The sequence below is a fragment of the Cricetulus griseus genome, chromosome 5 (genome assembly GCF_003668045.3).
Source record: "Cricetulus griseus strain 17A/GY chromosome 5, alternate assembly CriGri-PICRH-1.0, whole genome shotgun sequence".
NCBI lineage: Eukaryota > Metazoa > Chordata > Mammalia > Rodentia > Cricetidae > Cricetulus > Cricetulus griseus.
Genome location: NC_048598.1, coordinates 22,788,696 through 22,807,259, shown reverse-complemented (window position 1 = coordinate 22,807,259; position 18,564 = coordinate 22,788,696). Strand labels below are relative to the sequence as shown.

Genomic DNA, 18,564 nt, shown 5'->3' with positions numbered 1-18,564 from the left:
TATCTAACTTTAGTGCTTGATCATTGGTAGATGGTCAAGATGTATGTTTGTTACATGGCTGGTATCTTGTGTAGGTAGAAAAAGTGTGCCTTCTTACACAGACTGTCCAAAACTAAATGAGAAAAGTAAAGTTCTGGAGATTAGAACTGAGAAATGAGAATTTCTGTTACTAACAGATTGTTTAAGGAGATGTGTTCTTGTAAATTGAATAACAATTGAAATAACATTTAGCTATTTAGAGATCTTTTTAATATCACAAACACTAATGTAAAACGAATAGTGCACAAAAATGGACTTAGAGGCCTTCCTCTTGTGGCATGGATACTGATCCAATTTTGCCTTTGTATAAAAACTGACTTTTCAGGATTTCTGTTGATAAATAATAACTTGAAGAAAACTAAGAGGCTTGCAATAACTCTACCTTTGCCTATAAGTCTGGGATACACTCAAATTAAGACCGTTATTTTGTTAAGTAGGATCCATTTTCTAATTGAGCACACAACCCTTAATGGCCATGCGTCCTCTAAAGCGTAGCTTGAATACACTGATCTACGAAGAGAACATTTTTTTTCTTGGACCATTGAACATTTCATAAAGACAAGGTCAAATTTTTGCTTTATCACAATAAGAGAGCAGTTATCTCCTGTGATGGGTAGTTTTATGTCAACTTGACACAAGCTAAAGTCATCTGAGAACCTCAATTAAGAAACATGAGAGAAGCTCAATTAATAAAAGGTCTCCATAAGACTTGACTGTAGGCAAGCCGGTAGGCCATTTTTTAAAATAGTGATTGATCAGGAAGGGCCCAGCCTATTGTGGGTGAGGCCATTCCTGGGCAGGAGGTCCTGGATTCCATAAGAAAGCAGGCTACATAAGCCATGAGGAGCAAGCCAGTAAATGGTACTCCTTCATGGCCTCTGAGCCAGCTTCTGTCCTGAGGTTTCTGCCCTGCTAGAGTTCCTGTCTTGGCTTCCTTAAGTGATGGTCTATAATATGGAAGTGTAAGCCACCTAAACCCTTTCCTCCCCAACTTGCTTTTGGTCATGGTGTTTCATCACCACAATAGAAACTCTCACTAGGAATCCTCCTAACTAGGATAGGTGATTTAGAATCCCTGCTACCACACTATCTAAAGAATATTGAGATAAAAATTAAATTGAAGGCCCATTCTCATTTTCAGAATGCATCAAGTATTAATCATGTCCTTCTCTGGTCATTTGCTCTTTTAAGTCTAGGTAAGCCAGAAAGGACCCACTTTTATCTCCTGCAAAACCCATCTCCAGCTATTACCATCTTCCTGTTGGCGATACTGTGATGTAAGGTGTTCTACAGACAGACCACTTGGGGGACTGCAATGCTCTAGTCATTAGCAAACTTTAAGTCCTAGGTCTCATAGGAGCACTAAAAATTTTGCCAACCAAAGAAAGCTTGATATCTCAGGGAATGAGGACTCTTGTTAGCTTGAAGACTCAGTAGTCCATAAGTCCCAAGAGGCTCCATAAGTAGGCCCAGAGGTACCTCCCCAGAGAAGGACCAGGATACAGCAGTCTATTTGTGGATGTCCAAGGGCAGAAACATTGCTTGTCAGCCCAAGTCAACACCGTATCTTATTCTAAGATTTTTTTTAAAACAAACACAATTAACTCCCTTCACTCCTTTTTTTAATCACCCAACAGACTTACCAAATAATCAAGATCCAGAAATAGATTGAGCATAAGAAACAGAATTCTGTTTCCATCCCTGAGATGGGGCCTTCCTACTAAGTTGGGACCTTCCTTTCTCCCTTAAGAGCACCCAAGTTCACATCCCCACCAGTTCATACCTGCCTCCCTTGGTCTCGGAAGAACTCTCCAGTATTCTCAATAACCTGCTCATCTGACAGCTGGGAATAGGGCTGCTCCTGGCAAAAGGTGAAAGTTTCCCACAGAGTCACCCCAAAGGCCCACACATCACTTGCTGTGGTGAATTTGCCCTATTGGAGGAAAAGAAGAGAAACTCAGAGCAAGGCAGGCACCAAAAAAGAGCATGTTATGTGCTCATCATCTGGAATCAATCTTCCCCTACCAAAATCAAGGAATGCAGCAACTGGCAAACGTGCATGGAGGAGCTGGAAGTAGCAATGTGACCTTATTGGAAAGAAGTACATTCTCCTATCCCTATGACCTCACTTGGTTCTGCTTCTATTGGAGATGCTATGCAAGGACCGAAAGGATGCAAACAAACCATAAGCGACTGTCCTCTGTGGGTGCTAGAACTGATGCCTGTAGGCTACTGACCCTCTGAATACTAGCAGGACCACCTGTAGGATATGGGCCACCCAGGGAAAGCCTAAATGATCAGGAGAAAGTCAATGGTTTTGATGGTAGGAATAAAAGAAGTTTTAAGTGCCTGGAGTTAGGCCTGGTGGATCCAGGACTCTCACTTCCCTATTCCATGCTTGTGTCTAACTAACAGCAAACCTCCTGCTTCAGCCTCCCAAGTATTAGGACAACAGACAGATGTGAGCATCTATTCTTCTTCTAGAGAACCTTAGGTCCATTCGCAGCACCCACTCCCTGTAACTGCCTATAACTATTGCCCCAGGGGATATGACTCTCTTCTGGACTCTGCAACCACCTATCTTTACATGCACACGCCTACCCTAGACACGTACACATACACTTGTATAATTAAAAATAAAACAAAATCTAAGCCAGGAGGTAAGGGCATATGCCTTTAACCCCAGCAATAGGAAGCAGAGGCAGGCAGATCTCTGAGTCTGAGGGCAGTCTGATCTACAAAGTGAGTTCCAAGATAACCAGAGCTACACATAGAAACCCTGTTTAGAAAAAACAATTAAAGACATATACACATAGAAACACACACACACACTGTCTCAAAGGCAGTATTCCAAAGCATTAACCATACTTCTCTTGAGGAGGAGGTTGTGTATACTTTTCCATTTCCAAATCTATAATAAATCCTATAAGAACATCAGCTCCAAATAAGCAGATGAAGTAGAAATGAACAAACTCAAGCTAGGCTCAGGTTTTTCTCTAAGTATTATAGAAGGCAATCCAAGTAGCATTGTAGGAAGTGAAAGTTTGTGTTTACTCATTCTGTAAATGAGTGACTATAAAATCAACATTGTCGTGGCTTAGATGTGCATGGCCAGCAAAATCAGACTCCAGGAGAGGCATCTGAAGTCACTTATCCATGGTGCCGAACACAAAAAATTAGGTAAAAATCATAAAATGAAAAAATAATGGAATCAACAAGGAAATGGTAAAAATCACCAAAATAAAATTACAATTCAAAACAACTAATAAGAAGCATGGTCATGAACTTAATATGGGAAACATACATTGAGTCATAAGTTTTCAATAGATAAGTAATTTATTTATAATTCATTGGGTTTTGTTTTTGTTTTTTTAGACAGGGTTTCTCTGTATATCCCCAGCTGTCCTGGAACTCACTCTGTAGACCTGGCTGGCCTCAAATTCACAGAGATCTGCCTGCCTCCGCCTTCCGAGGGCTGGGATTAAAGGCGTGTGCCACCACTGTGCCAGATAGATTTGGATTTTAATGCCCTGAACTAAGATCATTCAACAGGTGAAAGGGTAGAAGGGGATAAGGATACTAAATTCCTTATACTTTTAAACCTTTTCTCTAAAGTTTCTATAATGAGGCATTACTTTTTTATCAGAAATTGGCAAGTCATAATAATAATAATAATAATAATAATAATAATAATAATAATAATAATAATAGTTCCCAGAGACAATCCTCTCAAATCAAGGATAATATCAAGATCTGTGGAGCTTGCCTCCTGCTGCCTCCAGTTTGTTCCAGTCTCTCAGCTGAGCAGTGGGTCAGCTGCTGGGGCAGGGCTCCCAGGTGCAGACACTTACTAGCAAGATGCTTTCCCAGGACATCCAGCGGATAGGGAGCACTGCCCGGCCCTGGATCCGGTAGTAGTCACCACTGTACAGGTTTCTGCTCATTCCAAAGTCAGCTATCTTGATGGTGTAGTTCTTGCCCACTAAGCAGTTTCGAGTGGCCAGATCTCGGTGGACAAAGTTAAGGGATGAGAGATACTTCATACCAGAGGCAATCTGGGTAGCCATAAACTTCAGGTTGACATAACTAGGGGCACATATAAGAAAGAGAAAGCAGCTGGGGTGGGGGGTCATATTCTAATCCACAAATCAGAGTTGAACTGTCTGTAGTAGTATTTTGTTTATAATCTAACAAGTAAAGCTTGACTGAAGATCAGAGTGCAGAGCTAAGCCACTAGCTAACCACACACCTGGTTAAGAGCTAAGCCACTGGTTAGCCACACACACACACTAAGCCACTAGTTAGCCATAAAGGACAGGCAGTAGTGGCCACACCTTTAATCCCAGCACTCGGAACACAGATGGATCTCTGTGTGTTCAAGACCACCCTGAGCTACATGAGAGTAAATCAGTCTAAAAGAGAAACAAAGCTCACACCTTTGATCCCAGCACTTGGGATGACATCCCTTTAACCCCAGCACTAGAGGAGAATGTAAGGCAAGAGCTCAGTGCAGTCTAAGGTTTTTAGTGGAAAGCATTGCAGTCTGCACTCACACTGAGGACAGGATCGCCCCTCTTTGGTCTTAGCCTTGGTAGAGGTAAGAACTCTCTAGTGGCTTGGCTGTTTTGCTTTTCTGATCTTCAGCTTGAACCCTGATATCTGTCTTTGGTTTTTTATTATTCTTGCTACAACAATCTCTATCCTGTCTCCACTCTTAATGAATCTTTTGATTTTTCCCCAAAGGGTAGCTGCCCCATCATTCACTGAATGCTAACTGACTTCCCACACTACCTGCAGGACACCTGGAATCTTATGCTTCACCACTCCCCATTTTCCGGCCCTGAAATTACTCTCAACTTGTGTACCTGACCGTGGCATTGCTGGAACAAGAACTCAGAGGCTCGTGGCGGGAAAGAAACTGATTGAGATCTCCATTTTCCATGTATTCTGTGATCATGCAGAGTGGGTCATCGGTGATACACACAGCTAAGAGACGGATGATGTTTGGGTCCTTGAGCCGAGACATGATCTTTATCTCCTTAAGAAAATCATTCCTGTGGAGGATGTAATTGTAGATAAAGTCAGAGGTTGTCAGCGTCAGAACTGAGCAAGGAAGGATGCGCTCCCATCCACCACACCATGCCTTGCTCCCCTTTGGAAGGTCTTTGGGATGACAGACAAACAGGTACCCAAAACTATCACATTCAACTCCTCCTTGAACACAATGGACCTTTATTTAATAATGTTTCCAAAGACAAGATCTATGGCTCACTTTTATACCCCTCGTATGTGACAAAATGCCCACTACATAGAAAGTTGTTGATGTTACTGACTTAGAGATGTCTAGCTTAAAACTACCTTGCAAATGGAGCTTTTCCCTAAAAACCAATTCAAGGGCTTTAAATTATTTGCTTCTTTCAAAAGCTTCTGAATCACACTATTAATGAAGTGAAGATACTTTTTACAAGGTGGATAGCCACCCTCTTATCTGATGATTTCTCTTTTTCTCCTACTGGCTTTTCCCAATTCCATCTGCACTAGCAGCCAGCCACAGGATACATTGATTTGGTGGCATGTTCAGAGTTGTCCAAAAGCTGTAATGGTGAACTAAAATCATATCAAAAGTACTCATTTGGCCAAAACTTGTAACTGTTTGAGTTCACAATGACAGCCACTCTTGAGTTGTCAACATGGAGCCAATAGCCCACATTCCCAAAACTCCAGGAGCAAATCCGTTAGAAGTGTCTGGTGAGTTTTATAGGAATTCAGCACTGAAAGTCAGGCTCTGTCCATATAAATTCTTAGAACCCATGTAGTCCTAACTCAACATCCCCTCTCTTGTTTTTTCTGCGAATCCCAGACCATGGGTTTTGGCGACTCTTGAGGACTCAGAGTTTAGGGTGTCTATCACTACCAAACAAGAGTGAATGCAAGGGGAACCAGCAAATTTCAACAACCCAGAAATGCATTGTCCTATTTCATACAATGTCTTTTCCTGCTTGCCACTTTCTCTTGCCATGTGCAAAAATTAATATGAGGACTATTCCACCTCTCTGTGGGACCCAGGGAGTGTTGCTTTTATTCACGTTAATATTCTTAAGTCAAAGAAAGCTCTTGGTTAAAATGTGAAACCCACACAGTTCCAATTCCTCGCCTTTCTCTCCTCTTCCATTCACATCTTGTCCATTGTAAGGCTTTTAATGAAACCTATCATTGTTTTTGGAGTTTACAATAACTTGGGGAATAGGAAGAATCAACTTCCTCTTGGGATGAACATCAGTGAGACAAACCAAGACAACACACATGGGAAGATGCATGTGGTACCCAGATGTTCAGGTTTCTCTGGGACACAAACAACTAGTTTTCTACCAGCATGCCTCTCTGGGTGAGGATTAACTCACCATTACTGTAACAGAAAGGCTGTCAGGGGACAATGCAGTGTGATGGAAACCACAATTTATGTCGTAAAGGATCCAAGAGACTATTAGCCAGTTAGGAAGCCTGTTAAAGGATTGTGGATCCTTTTGCTCTGAGGTCCATAGATGAGTTTCCAAGTAGAAGTAGCTTCTCATTGTGAGGGGCTGCTGAACATAGAAGAAAAGGAGCATAAAAGAGAAAACACAGGATGAGAATGTCAACAGAGGTTTGGAAGAAAACAGGAGAACACAAAGATGTAGGCAGAAAGATGTCTGTCATTGTGAAAAGTCAGCTGGAGAAGAGAATGGCATTCCAGAGTACATCTGGGTATCAGGAGTGAGGCACACATTGGAGCTGTTGTTTGCAGTGGGTGAAGGGACTTAGGAAGGAAATATATAGTGAGTAGAATACAAGTATACAGATTTGTGTTTGAAAGAGATCAAGAAAAAGATGGGCACATCCAACCACATTGGAAGCATTAAGAATGGGCTTGTGGGCCGGGCGGTGGTGGCACCTTTAATCCCAGCACTTGGAAGGCAGAGGCAGGTGGATCTCTGTGAGTTCGAGACCAGCCTGGTCTACAAGAGCTAGTTCCAGGACAGCTTCCAAAGCCACAGAGAAACCCTGTCTCAAAAAAAAAAAAAAATAACGAATGGACTTGTGGGGACAGTTCACAGACCTTCCCATCTCAGAAGAAGAAAGAAAAATAAAAGCTCAGGAATTTCCAGGAATATTCCTAATCCTCAGGAATTAGCAAACAAGCAAAGGAAATGAGCAAAGGAAAATTCAAAATTCACAGACCTGGCATTCTTGTTGGCATCTGCTCGGAGCATCTTCACAGCCACGAGGACAGGCTGGTTGGCACTGACATCTAGGGCAAAATCTTTGTCTCTGAATTTTTCCATTCCCTCCACTTCACATAGATGAACCTAGACAAAAGTCATCTAGTCTCAGCATCATCATTTCTCCTGAAGATGTCTCAGTACTCTTGCTGGGCATGTCCTGGAGATAAACTAACTCTTACAAACTCAGACAAAATAATGACGCCAGTAAGAGGTTATGGGTGACATATCTTTGATTCAAGTAATTAAAAAAATAATAAGCAATACTAAAGTACCCAGCTAATGTGATATGTTGATGCCTTGTAAGAGAAATATACATTGAATGGAATATTAATAAAGAATGGAATGGATCTATGACCCAGTATTTTATCACAGCTTAACTCTAGAAAATGTCATTTGGCATAACTGTTGAACTTGATTTGAGAAAGTTAATCCCTTGGTCATAAAAAAACAAAGCCCTTGGGGTGAGAAGAATGGTGTAAATTATGCCTATGCATTATTAATAATATAGTGAGCATTGGATTTCAACCCAGGAGACAAAATTGAGTTCATATGACACCACAGACAGATGTCATGGGCCCCTCTGCCTCTTCTAACACCAAACCTACCCAGAGGGAGAATAGAAGGCAGGATTAAAGAGACCCTATTCTAGCCAAAACCATTGCTCTGAACTCCCTGGAGGTTCCTATGACTTCTACAAGAGTGAAAAGTTTAATAACACGTGCATCATTCTGAGGGCAACTCAGAAGAGGGCCCCTCCTTATCTTTGTAGTGACTCATTTCCTAGTGGTGAATTCTGGAACTGAAGGCAGGGTGAGATTGTTTTTTTGGTTTTCTTTGTTTTTACCATTTTGACATATAACTCTCATGAAAAGGAAAAAGATGACAGCAAGCATCAGGGTGTTCCTAGACAATCCATAAAAGACGGTGATAGGATGAGCACCACCCTTGGGAACCTACTGCAAACGGTCTTTGAAAGCATTGAGTATTGTTCAAGATATCTGAACTCTGGCGACTTACTTGCCCTAAAATTTTCTGTATAGAAACCAGACGTCCCAGGAAATCCATGGCTCTTACACAAAGATGAGGTTGGCCATCCCCTATCCATCCTGACAGCAATGCAGACAGACAAGCAGAGGGGGGCTGCTGTGAATTCACTTCTAGACAGATTCCCTCGATACTGATCACTTTTTTTCACCTACTTCCTCCATGTCATCAAGGACTGGGTGTCTCATTCCAAAGGTCAACTCACCTCCCCAAACTGGCCTTCTCCCAGCTTCTCCTTGAAAGTCAACAGTTTCCTGGGGAACTCTTCCACAGCCACATCTTTTCCCGAGAGCAGGTCCATGGTGACAGCAGGCACTGAGTAGGTGTTGCCACCTGTCACTCCCTGGAGATTCACTATGTCAGCTTCTGCATAGTGGGGCACACCCTCAGGTCCATTGGGCTGGGCTGGCTTCACAACACTACTGCAGCCTGAGAAGACAACACTACTGCAGCCTGAGAAGACATGGCCACTGGTTCCCAGGGCAGCTGGGAGATGTCTTTAAGGAGGAACATCAGTGGGGATAGCAAGCATCCGGCCCCATGGCAACCTAACCCACTTCATACATACTTATCTGGGGCCCGTTGTGCTTCCTCCAGACACCTGTTTTTTTGGACTTCAGAATTTAGGCCATCATTTTGTTTCTCACTATCCTCACAAGCCAGAAGCATGAACAAGTTCCCTGACTAACCCTGTGGAATTGTTAGGCTAAGCCTTAGGAAGGCTTATGCCGTATAAGAACAGCAGTCTTGGAGGTTGACGGTTTAATAGCAAATTTCCTTAATTTCAAAATGCTGACATTAATTTAACAGCACAGTTTAGGGAAGAAAACAACCATAGACTGAACTTATATGATCTTGTTTAAGATGTGCCGTAAATTTTAGAAAGTTAAAATATGATTGATATGGGAGATATTTCAGTCCCCAGGAAATAGGTTAGTTATTTCAGTTCTGTTAAGGAAGTAAATTCATATATAGTCTTTACTCTTCCTGTTTCTAGGAAATTAGAAGAATTCAATCTTTCTATGATTTTTTTTTACCCCATCAGTGATAAAATAGATGTTAATTTCCTTTCTTCCTTTGGCAAGTTTATTCCTTGATGAGCCTCTATTCTTCTATTTAGTCCTATCAGCTGGCTCAGGCCTGACTCTCCTGAACATAAGTCTTTTGCTACCAACCTGCTCACTTATGGGCTGTGAGGATGCCAGAGATGATCAAGCATCCCTCCTGATGTCACTCTATAGCACTTTTTAAAGGGGACTAGGATTTGAAGCAACTGGTACTATGTACCTTACTCAATACTTTTATTGAGAAAAGATAAAAAGATATTTACTACCAAAATAAAAGTTTATGCTAGTGTAATGAATATTTACCAAAGAGAAGTCAACAAAAATGAAATGATTTGGTTCTTCAGGGGGCTACCCCCATCTAAGAATGCCTTTAGCTTCATTTATCTTTTTTCCTCCAATATAATTTCTAGTCCAGAATTTGCCTCAGTGAAGTCTGGTGTCAGGTGAGTACACCAGGTCCTTCTCTCCCATTACAAACAAAACAAGAAGGTTACCAGGCGAGACTGCCCAGCTGCTTCTAGGAACACCTTAGTGGTACTTTGCCATTTTTTGTGAGTCCCTCTGAACATCTCATGTCAAATAAAAAAGGAAGGGTTTCAGACCAGGCTAGAAGCAGAAGCAACCAAATCTAGAGATGGACTATAGATTTATCCAGAGGCCATCATATATGTAATGAATTTGGTTAACCTGCAGCAAGAGTGTTATACCCTACATCATGTGCATCAAAGTTTCTCCCCCCATCTCCTGCCCATGATTTAATACTCACCCGATTCCTCCTCCCCTGGAGCAAATTCTGGGAGTTTTCTGATCAGTCTAGACGGCTCCTGGTAATCAGGGCGAAGGGGAAAGATTCGATCATAAGTAGAGTTGGACTCCTGTTCACTTGGTGATGAGGAGCGGTTGTTATTGAACATGCTGGACTCGCTGGGCAGGGAAAGGCTGACTGTCATTTCGTCATCCAGCATCCTCCGTGAAGCCTAAAAGTCATGAATGGATTGTCATACCCTGTTACAGAAACTTAGCAAAGTCACTTAGGTCCTCAAGGCAGAGTTTAGCCTTCTAATTCTTGTGTTGACAACATTCATCAGCTTTCCCTGGAGGCATTTACTAGCATCATTTATACAACTCTATAACATCTGATCAGTAGCCAAATACTTGCTCTGTTTTTCAGAGGTGTGTGTGAGAGAGGTATGTTTAAGCTTCATTGACAACCTGATGGACTTTAAGTCACCCCGGAAGCCTAGTTATGCATATGTAAGCCAGTGTTTGGAGAAAGGGCTAACTGAGCAGGGAAGATCAGCCCTGAATGTCAGCAGTACCATCCTATGGACTGGGATCTTGGAGCTAAAAAGGAGACAGCAAACTAAGCACCATCTTTCATCTCTCTCTGTTTCCTGACTGTGGACACAATGTAACTGGTTGCTTCCTTCCTGTCACCATTGCTTCCCTGCCTTGATAGACTGTCTCTCCTCTTAGATCATGATATAAAATAAAGCAATCCTTAAGCTGCTTTTTGCCATCTATTCGGTCACAGCAACAGGAAAAGTTAGTAATCAAACACCAAAAGACAAAAGGACAAACATACAAAGACAAGAAAGGACTTTGGCACCATTGTCAGAAAGTTTAGCAGGACAGAGAGTGAACCCCCAGTCCTGGCTGTCTGTCAAAATCATTGCCCAACTGAAAATCCACTAATAGGTGTCTGAAATCTACCTCAAACCCAGCAAACCAGATCCTTCACAGGAAATGCCCAAGTTGAAATAAAATGTATTAGGAAGAGATTCCTGAGATTCTAAATCCTTCAATCTGAAAATGAGAAACTACACTTAACTAATTATTTTCTGACTCATTTCAACAGCCTTCTCCATGCCTATGCCTCTTGGAAGCCTCAGGCAGCTTATTAGCCTCTTAATTTTTTTAAAAATACTTTGGGTATCATGGCAGTGTAGGGAATGGAGGCACAGCTTCCTGTCCATACTGTACATCCTCACCTTTTCTAGCATCTTCTGCCAGAACTGCCTCCACAGGATGATGACGATGATAGCCAGCAGGATGAAGATGATGGCAACCAAGCAGCCAATCAGGATCCGAGTGTTGCTATCATCAACTTTAAGCATGGGATCTGTGACCAAGAAGAGAAGGCAGAGAAAAGAATCATCTCACAAAGCAAGTAAAAAGCAGCCATGACTGGAGCAGAGCATGGAAACAGACCCTGTTCCTTCAGGAGGATTCCAGAAGGTGCCATCCTCCTATCTCTGCTTTTGCTGATTGTTACAATAAATCTTTCTGCCAAAAGCTGCCTCGCCCCACCGCCACGTGTGCGCTCTGCGCCAGCCGCCTGCCCGAGTTAGGCCCAAATAAATACACAGAAACTTGTATTAGGTTTAAAGCTGCTTGGCCAATGACTAGGATTCCTCATCTGTTAGCTCAGTCTTAACTATCATAAATCTATATATTTTATAAGACTTATCTTATTGGACGCCTTATTGGCGTCCCTCCTTGTCGGTGGATCACATCCTGCTGCTGGAGGAGGAAGGGGAAAAGGGGACCCTTCCTGTTTCTCCTTTGCTTAAATATGAGTCTCCTTGCTCTGTCACTTCCTGCCTGGATCAACACTTCTCTACTACATTTCCCAGAATCCTCTTTGACTCCTAGTTCTATCTAACTTGCTATCTCATTGGCCAAACAGTATTTTATTTAACAATCAATAAGATAAACATACACAGAACATTCCCCATCAGCTGATCTTGCTTTATTTATTTGCTTCTATTTTCTACAGTCCTCCTCCATCATTATCACCCTCCCTCTCTCCATGTCCCAGACTAGATAGTGAAGAGTTTTTCTATGCATCCCCATATGTTTCCCGAATATTGCAATGCTCTGTATGGATACGCTCTTAACACTCATGGCAAATCATAAGGAATGAGTTCCACTTCCTTCATTCTTTGAGATGAGCCGAGGTCACTGAGACGCCTCGCAAGAGATATCCAATCACACACTTCCAGGTTGCTGGCTATTATAGCCAGTGACTTCCTCAAGCAAAGAACGTACTTTTTCGTATTTATATCCAAAGAGATAGAAGAGCATTTTGTTTCATGGACACTGATGCATTGAAATTCCTACTCTCCGTCTTACATAGAAATGTCCCCTTACATGTTTCTTCTCCAAGCTTCTTAAATTTCATGGAGCAGTTGGAACACTCTAGATTCTGCCCCTCTCAGCTGACTGAACAGTGGACTGTTCTTCCTTTATCGTACTAATCTTCATCCAGAGTCACATGGAATCAAGACACTCACACACAGTGAGGTCTTTGCAATCTCTATCCTTCTTTATCCAGCAGGTGCTTCTCAACTTAATATTTTACAATTAATAATAATACGTACCATAGGTTGTGGGTGCCATAGGAGAGGTGGGCAAGGCTCCAGAGTTGTTATACATTGCAGCATCTGTTATAGAACAAGAGTGAATCAGAGCTTGGAGCTGAAAGCCAGGCAGGCAATGGATTTTTTGAAGGTAGCCTGAGATGTAGCACATTGTAAAATCAATATAGTGGGTTACCAGTAACATTTTTTAATGAAGATACCCTGGACTATTACTATACATCTATTAGCTCTCCACACTGTAACCCATAAACTAAAAAAATATATAATGTCAATTAGAAACAAAATAAAAATGAAACCATAAATAAAGTATAACTATCTGTACAAGTAAAGGCAACTTTTCTGGTGCAAAATATCAAAATTGTGACATAAAGCAAAGGATAACTAGCCTACAGGCCACAACCCCAGAAAACCTAGAGGACCCTAAGAGAGACAGACATGGATCTGCCTAGGAAGGGGAAAAAGATGAGATCTCCTGAGTAAATTGGGAGTGTGGGGGGGGGGTTGGAGAGAGGGGAGAAAGAAAGGGGAGTGGAGAAAATGTGTAGCTCAATTGCAAATATTATATACTGTCACAGTATAAAAAGTTAACACATGGTGTTTCAGAGGGCTGAGGTCATAGATCACCATGCTCAACAATATGTTGAGAGAATTCAGTGGCTAAATGGACAAGGAATAGACCTAGTACAAAGATACTCCTTTCCTCAAAAAAATTAGATTATTTTCTAAAGGAATTTTCACTATGCTTCATTGTCCTAACTCTTAACTTAAGGCTTCATGCATCCCTAGAGATAGAAAACAGGCTTTGATGTATCCTTTGCGGTAATGCTGCAGCCTTCAAAAACAGACCCCAAAGTGTGTTTTCCATAATGATGTTGGCAATTAATTTTTACCTCTGACTTGTCAAGAATTAAAATTTGAATCTCTCTTCTACAAGATAGTCCTTCAGCAAATCCTATTTTTCTTCTTACCATTATTAAGCCAGTAAAGAGCTTCTGATGTCAGCTATACTTACTAAGTTAGGTCCTCAAGTATCTAACATTATCACAACATAGGATTTGAAGCCCAAGAGACTCCCAGGAATCAAAAGCATGGTCCAAGCTTTGCTTGAACAAAATAAGACCAATTACAAAAAAATGCACCAATTACTCTGCCCCAAATACCCAAGGATAGTGTGTTTACCCAGATTATTACCAAGGACAGTGGATATCTATTGCCCCCCGCCCATGGTTATTATTATAAGCACCACTTCTTTTGAGCATATAAATTTATACTACAAATAAAGTATATGAAATAATTAATCTGTTTGCTTTTAAATTACATCATTGGCACAGACAGAATGTAGACACCAAGCCTGTTTTCTAAATACACACACATCCTCTTTTCCTATTAGTATAGCCTAATAAGTGAACCATCTTGAAATTTTCTTCTTTAGAAAAAAAAAATCAGTCCAGAAAGGATATCACCTCCTAAAGCAAGGCTAAGTTACTCTCTCCTTCTCTAGCATATTATTCTATTCCTTTGCTTTTCTTCCAGGCCTGATGTAACTCTCACACCTTTGGCAATATATGACAAGTCCATGGTTTTGTGCCCTTCTCTTCTTGATTGCTTATACTTGGTTTTGCATTATTTCTGAAAAGCCATTGTATAGATTTCAGTCTTCCAAACTAAAATTGAATATCACAGACAAGATCATAAATTCCTTTGAACTTTTCAAGGTTTAATAAAATGCAGGGTTTCTGTGAACTCTACTTTTGCTCAAGGATGATATAGTCATTTTTGGAATTTACTGGTAAATGTTGTGAGCTGTTATAATGGCATTACACTCAAAAAAGCATTTTCTTAGATGCATTCCAAGATGCTAGTAATAAACCAAAATATGTTTTAGATTTGCTTTCAAATACTACAGCAAAAAAGGAATAAATAAAGGTGGCAAAAGATGAGTGATAAAGATGAGTGATGGAAGGAAGTCCCTTGTTCTCTTTACTTTTGTACATAATGCTTAGAGATTTTCATATGAATACTTCGATAGTGCTCAAATGTTTTCCATTAGTAGTCTTGATTTGTAATTAGTAATTTGTAATAGTCTTAATTTGTAGCTTTTGGCACATTTTATTATCATTTTTAAAATCTTTGGCCATTAAGTCTCTTCTAGACAAATGTGTAAAGAATCTAATAAAGTTTGTACTGACCCACTCCCGTTCCTTATAATTACATAAATTAAATTAGAAACACAAATGATTCTCTTTCCAAAAAACTGTGAGGTGCCTGGTAATCCCATTCCCCCAGAGATCCACCTGGTTGTCCTTCTTACCTCCTGCATCAACCCACTCTCTTCCCTGTGGGGACCAAGGCTTCTTACCTGATTGGAAAGTGATCTCGCTGAACATCATCCATGTGTCGGCAAAATGGTACTGGCATTTGATGGCACTAGCCATTCGGTGGTGGAGAGGCACTGTGACAAACCGAGCACTGGGGTTCACGTCATCCAGAACAAGGGGAAAGGAGACGGCAGTAGGTTCCCACTCACTGGCTTCAGAGCGGAAGTAGCACTGGACCTCCTTAAAGATCTTCACACCTTTAGCAAACATGTTGTTGCAGTGGACCTGGCAGAGAGAGGGCATGTGAGAGGCCGGCTAACCCCGCTGGGTTGCAAAGGCGAACATCCAGATCGCCCAGGAAACCCCTACACCTGCCTATTTCTCTGAATGCTACCCATAATTCAGTCTTCTGGAGAGTGACAATGATAGCCAGGTTAGTCCCTATAAAATCTAGGATGCTGCCCTCATTCCCAGTTTGCAGGTATGTGCTCTGACAACCCGGCTTCATGGTGCCAGGTTGCAGAGTCGTCAGTATTAAGGGAGGGCTATATCAGCATCGTCCCTGGTCTTTACTCCATGGGACTTCTCTTGACTCTGCCATCTTTTCAATCACACTTGGTATCTGCCCACATTTGAGCTATTCTGATCTGAGATGGTGAGCCAACTTGATACCCCACTTCCTCCCAGGTACCTTCCAAAGCCAGACAATCCCTTTTCAGGAAGGCTATGTGGGAAACTTGAAAGAAAATCACATACAAACAAATACAATTTTATCTTTCTTTATGGAAATCTTACTTAGAATGTCATGGATTCGCACTCTCAGCCAGAGACACAGACTTAAGCAAATTCAGTTTAAGAAAAACTATTCAGACGGGAGCATCAAATCTTTCTCATTGATAATTTCTGAGGTCAGACAAGAAGTCAGTTAGAAGGAAGCTGGCATCCACTCTCCTGACCCATGACCCTTTTAGTGGGATGTTTGTTTGGCTTGTGAAGTCACCAAGAGCAAAAAATCCACAACAGTCCTTCAACAACCCACACAAAAAGTAATGTCTATATTTACAACTGACTCTGGTTCCTTACAGCAATCCAGTTCCATTTCCCCTGACTCAATCTTACATGGAAAACAGGTCTTTGCTGGCCCTTGTCCCTCAAGAGCTTCATGGGTTTCAAAGGCATGACTGCCATTTAGGGACTGTGTTTCCTGTTTCTGTTTTAATGCCTGCTGAGGCCCTGACTTATACTGTTCAAGTTCTTTAATTCCTTCTAGATAGTCAATGCAGGACTACCAGGCTGAAGTCATTTTTACATGAAGGAGGAAATGATGAAAGAAATGTAATGACAAATGACTGGACCAGAGATATTCTAAGGGTAGACCATGAGAGCTACTAAAGGATGTAAAAGCCTTTTAGCCCAAGTAGGTATCCTGACAAGATATACATACTCACATGTTTTCCTGACCTATGGTCAGTCCACAACACAACTGGATATAGAGACCTAGACAGCTATTCCAATGCCCTTTTGTACATCATACCACATAGAAATGTAGCAGTCGCCTTAACTTTTCCATTTGTTTCTTTTTTTCTCCTCCGATTTTATTGATGAACACATGTGTTAATAACTTCCTTGAGTGAAATAACCATTCTAGTTTATTGACCCCCGAGTCAATGGAGTGAGGCTAAGGGCAAACAAATAAATCAAAGAAATACCTTCTCCAGCTTCAATAGGTTTTTCAGATGTTCTGAAATCTGCAGAGTGTTGGGTAAATACCCTGCAGGGAAGGTAATAATCTTTCCTACAGATGTTTCAAGAATTCTTCTGGGATGCAAATAAATAGCATAGGATTTCATTCCATGTGGGCTTACATATTTATTTATTAAAACAATATACTTTGAACGCATGGATAAGCTTTAATGGTATATTTTAACCATTCTTCAAAGCAAGAAATGAGGAGTAATTTGCCTCAGAAGGAAACCTGATCTATAAAAGATATTAGTGCCCTGGAAGTCATCTTTTACCTTTCTTATCCAGAAAAATTAAAACAGATGGAGGATCTGTTTGCCTAAGAAGACTGTCCTGAAGCTACTCCTAAGAAATTCCTGGATTCTTAATTTAAGCTCTGGAATCATTTTGATCTGTGGCAAACTAGCTGAAAAGAATCTTGGAGATTCAGGAAGATCAAAGTTTCCTGATGAAATATTATAACTTCGTGGATAGTTTAAAATTCATTTAATTATTCATTAAACTATAAATCCTCCCTGGGGCATATAAACTTGTGAGTTTATGTGTATCTTCACAGGTACATTAAAGACAAATCCAAAAATTTTTCTCTTACACTATATTTTTGTTGCTGTGCATAGTCCCTTCTTTTGCCCCTCCCTACTTTCCATCTACAAAATCTCTGGAGAAGAACGTGTCACACGTAATTGCACACACTTATGTTTTACAATTGCCAAAGATCTTCCAACAAAGAGCCAACAGAGCGGGCATATTTGTTACTTCTATTCTCATCTTAAATGTTTTGTTCACTTAATGAATAACTGTCAATCCAGTTAAGAGATCTTATCCATTGACATCTGGGAGGTAATATAGAAGACATGTAGTTTTTAAACCTAGCTTATGTAAGGAACAACAAATTTGTATTAGGAGGAATGCTTAATGATGACTCATGATGCATATTTCCTTCTTGTGGGTCCTATATGATCCTGCATACATTCTTTTGCAAATTAATATTGTCTTTCCTACTGACCTTGGGACCGATGTGTCCCAAGATAGGGAATATTCTTTACTCATAATCTGGCATACTATGCTCCAAATATAGCTGTAAAATCAATAGCAAGTACAGATAAACAAATTTCAATTACATAATATATAATTAAAGTAGTTTCCACTTAACTCAAGAAATAGATACAGACTAAAGACTGAGTAAGGGTCACCAAGTTTGCTGAATATTAATACTATGCACATGAATATTAATATGGAAAAAGATCACATAAGAAAATATTCATGTGGTAGGCCAAATTGATTTGCCCACCCTTTCCTGGGGCTTTTAGTGAGGTTTCCTTTTACACTTTCATAGATGAGTAAGAGTTATGCACAAACAACCTCATCTTACATTGAACACAAGGGCTTTCCTCCACACCCCTGGGTCCTACTTTTCCCTAACCTTAGAATTTAGATTTAATCCAACCTGGTTGCTTTTTGCCAGAATTTGTGTTCTTTTCCATGCCCTTCTCTCTAAAGCAAACCTGGGGTGGAATGAAGGCAAAGGAGGAAAACAATTTAAACTAGGAAGCAGGAACCACTTTATGTTACAACAAAAGGCATTGTGAATGGCAGCATCAAGATCTGGCTCCCTGGTGGGGTCTTACTTCAGAGAAATAAAATCCAGGCCTCATGTTTCCCTCTGCAGATCTCTTCGTGTATTCGGATTTGCTACGGTCCATTACGA

General features: G+C 40.9%; 1 protein-coding gene across 6 annotated transcripts in view; it reads right to left on the bottom strand.

Annotated features, from left to right (window-relative positions):
• The window catches only part of Ddr2 (discoidin domain receptor tyrosine kinase 2), a 126,507-nt gene that overhangs the window by 7,510 nt on the left and 100,433 nt on the right, over positions 1–18,564 (bottom strand). For 5 of the 6 annotated variants that reach the window (XM_027417072.2, XM_027417071.1, XM_027417073.2 and 2 more), the window contains 9 exons: positions 15,155–15,398; positions 12,796–12,858; positions 11,404–11,534; positions 10,179–10,389; positions 8,551–8,774; positions 7,258–7,385; positions 4,905–5,093; positions 3,891–4,125; positions 1,823–1,972 (listed from right to left, as the gene is read on the bottom strand). In XM_027417072.2, coding sequence (XP_027272873.1) covers positions 1,823–1,972; positions 3,891–4,125; positions 4,905–5,093; positions 7,258–7,385; positions 8,551–8,774; positions 10,179–10,389; positions 11,404–11,534; positions 12,796–12,858; positions 15,155–15,398 — 1,575 coding nt within the window. The remainder of the gene's footprint in view (positions 1–1,822; positions 1,973–3,890; positions 4,126–4,904; positions 5,094–7,257; positions 7,386–8,550; positions 8,775–10,178; positions 10,390–11,403; positions 11,535–12,795; positions 12,859–15,154; positions 15,399–18,564) is intronic. The other variant, XM_027417076.1, reaches the window with a different exon arrangement.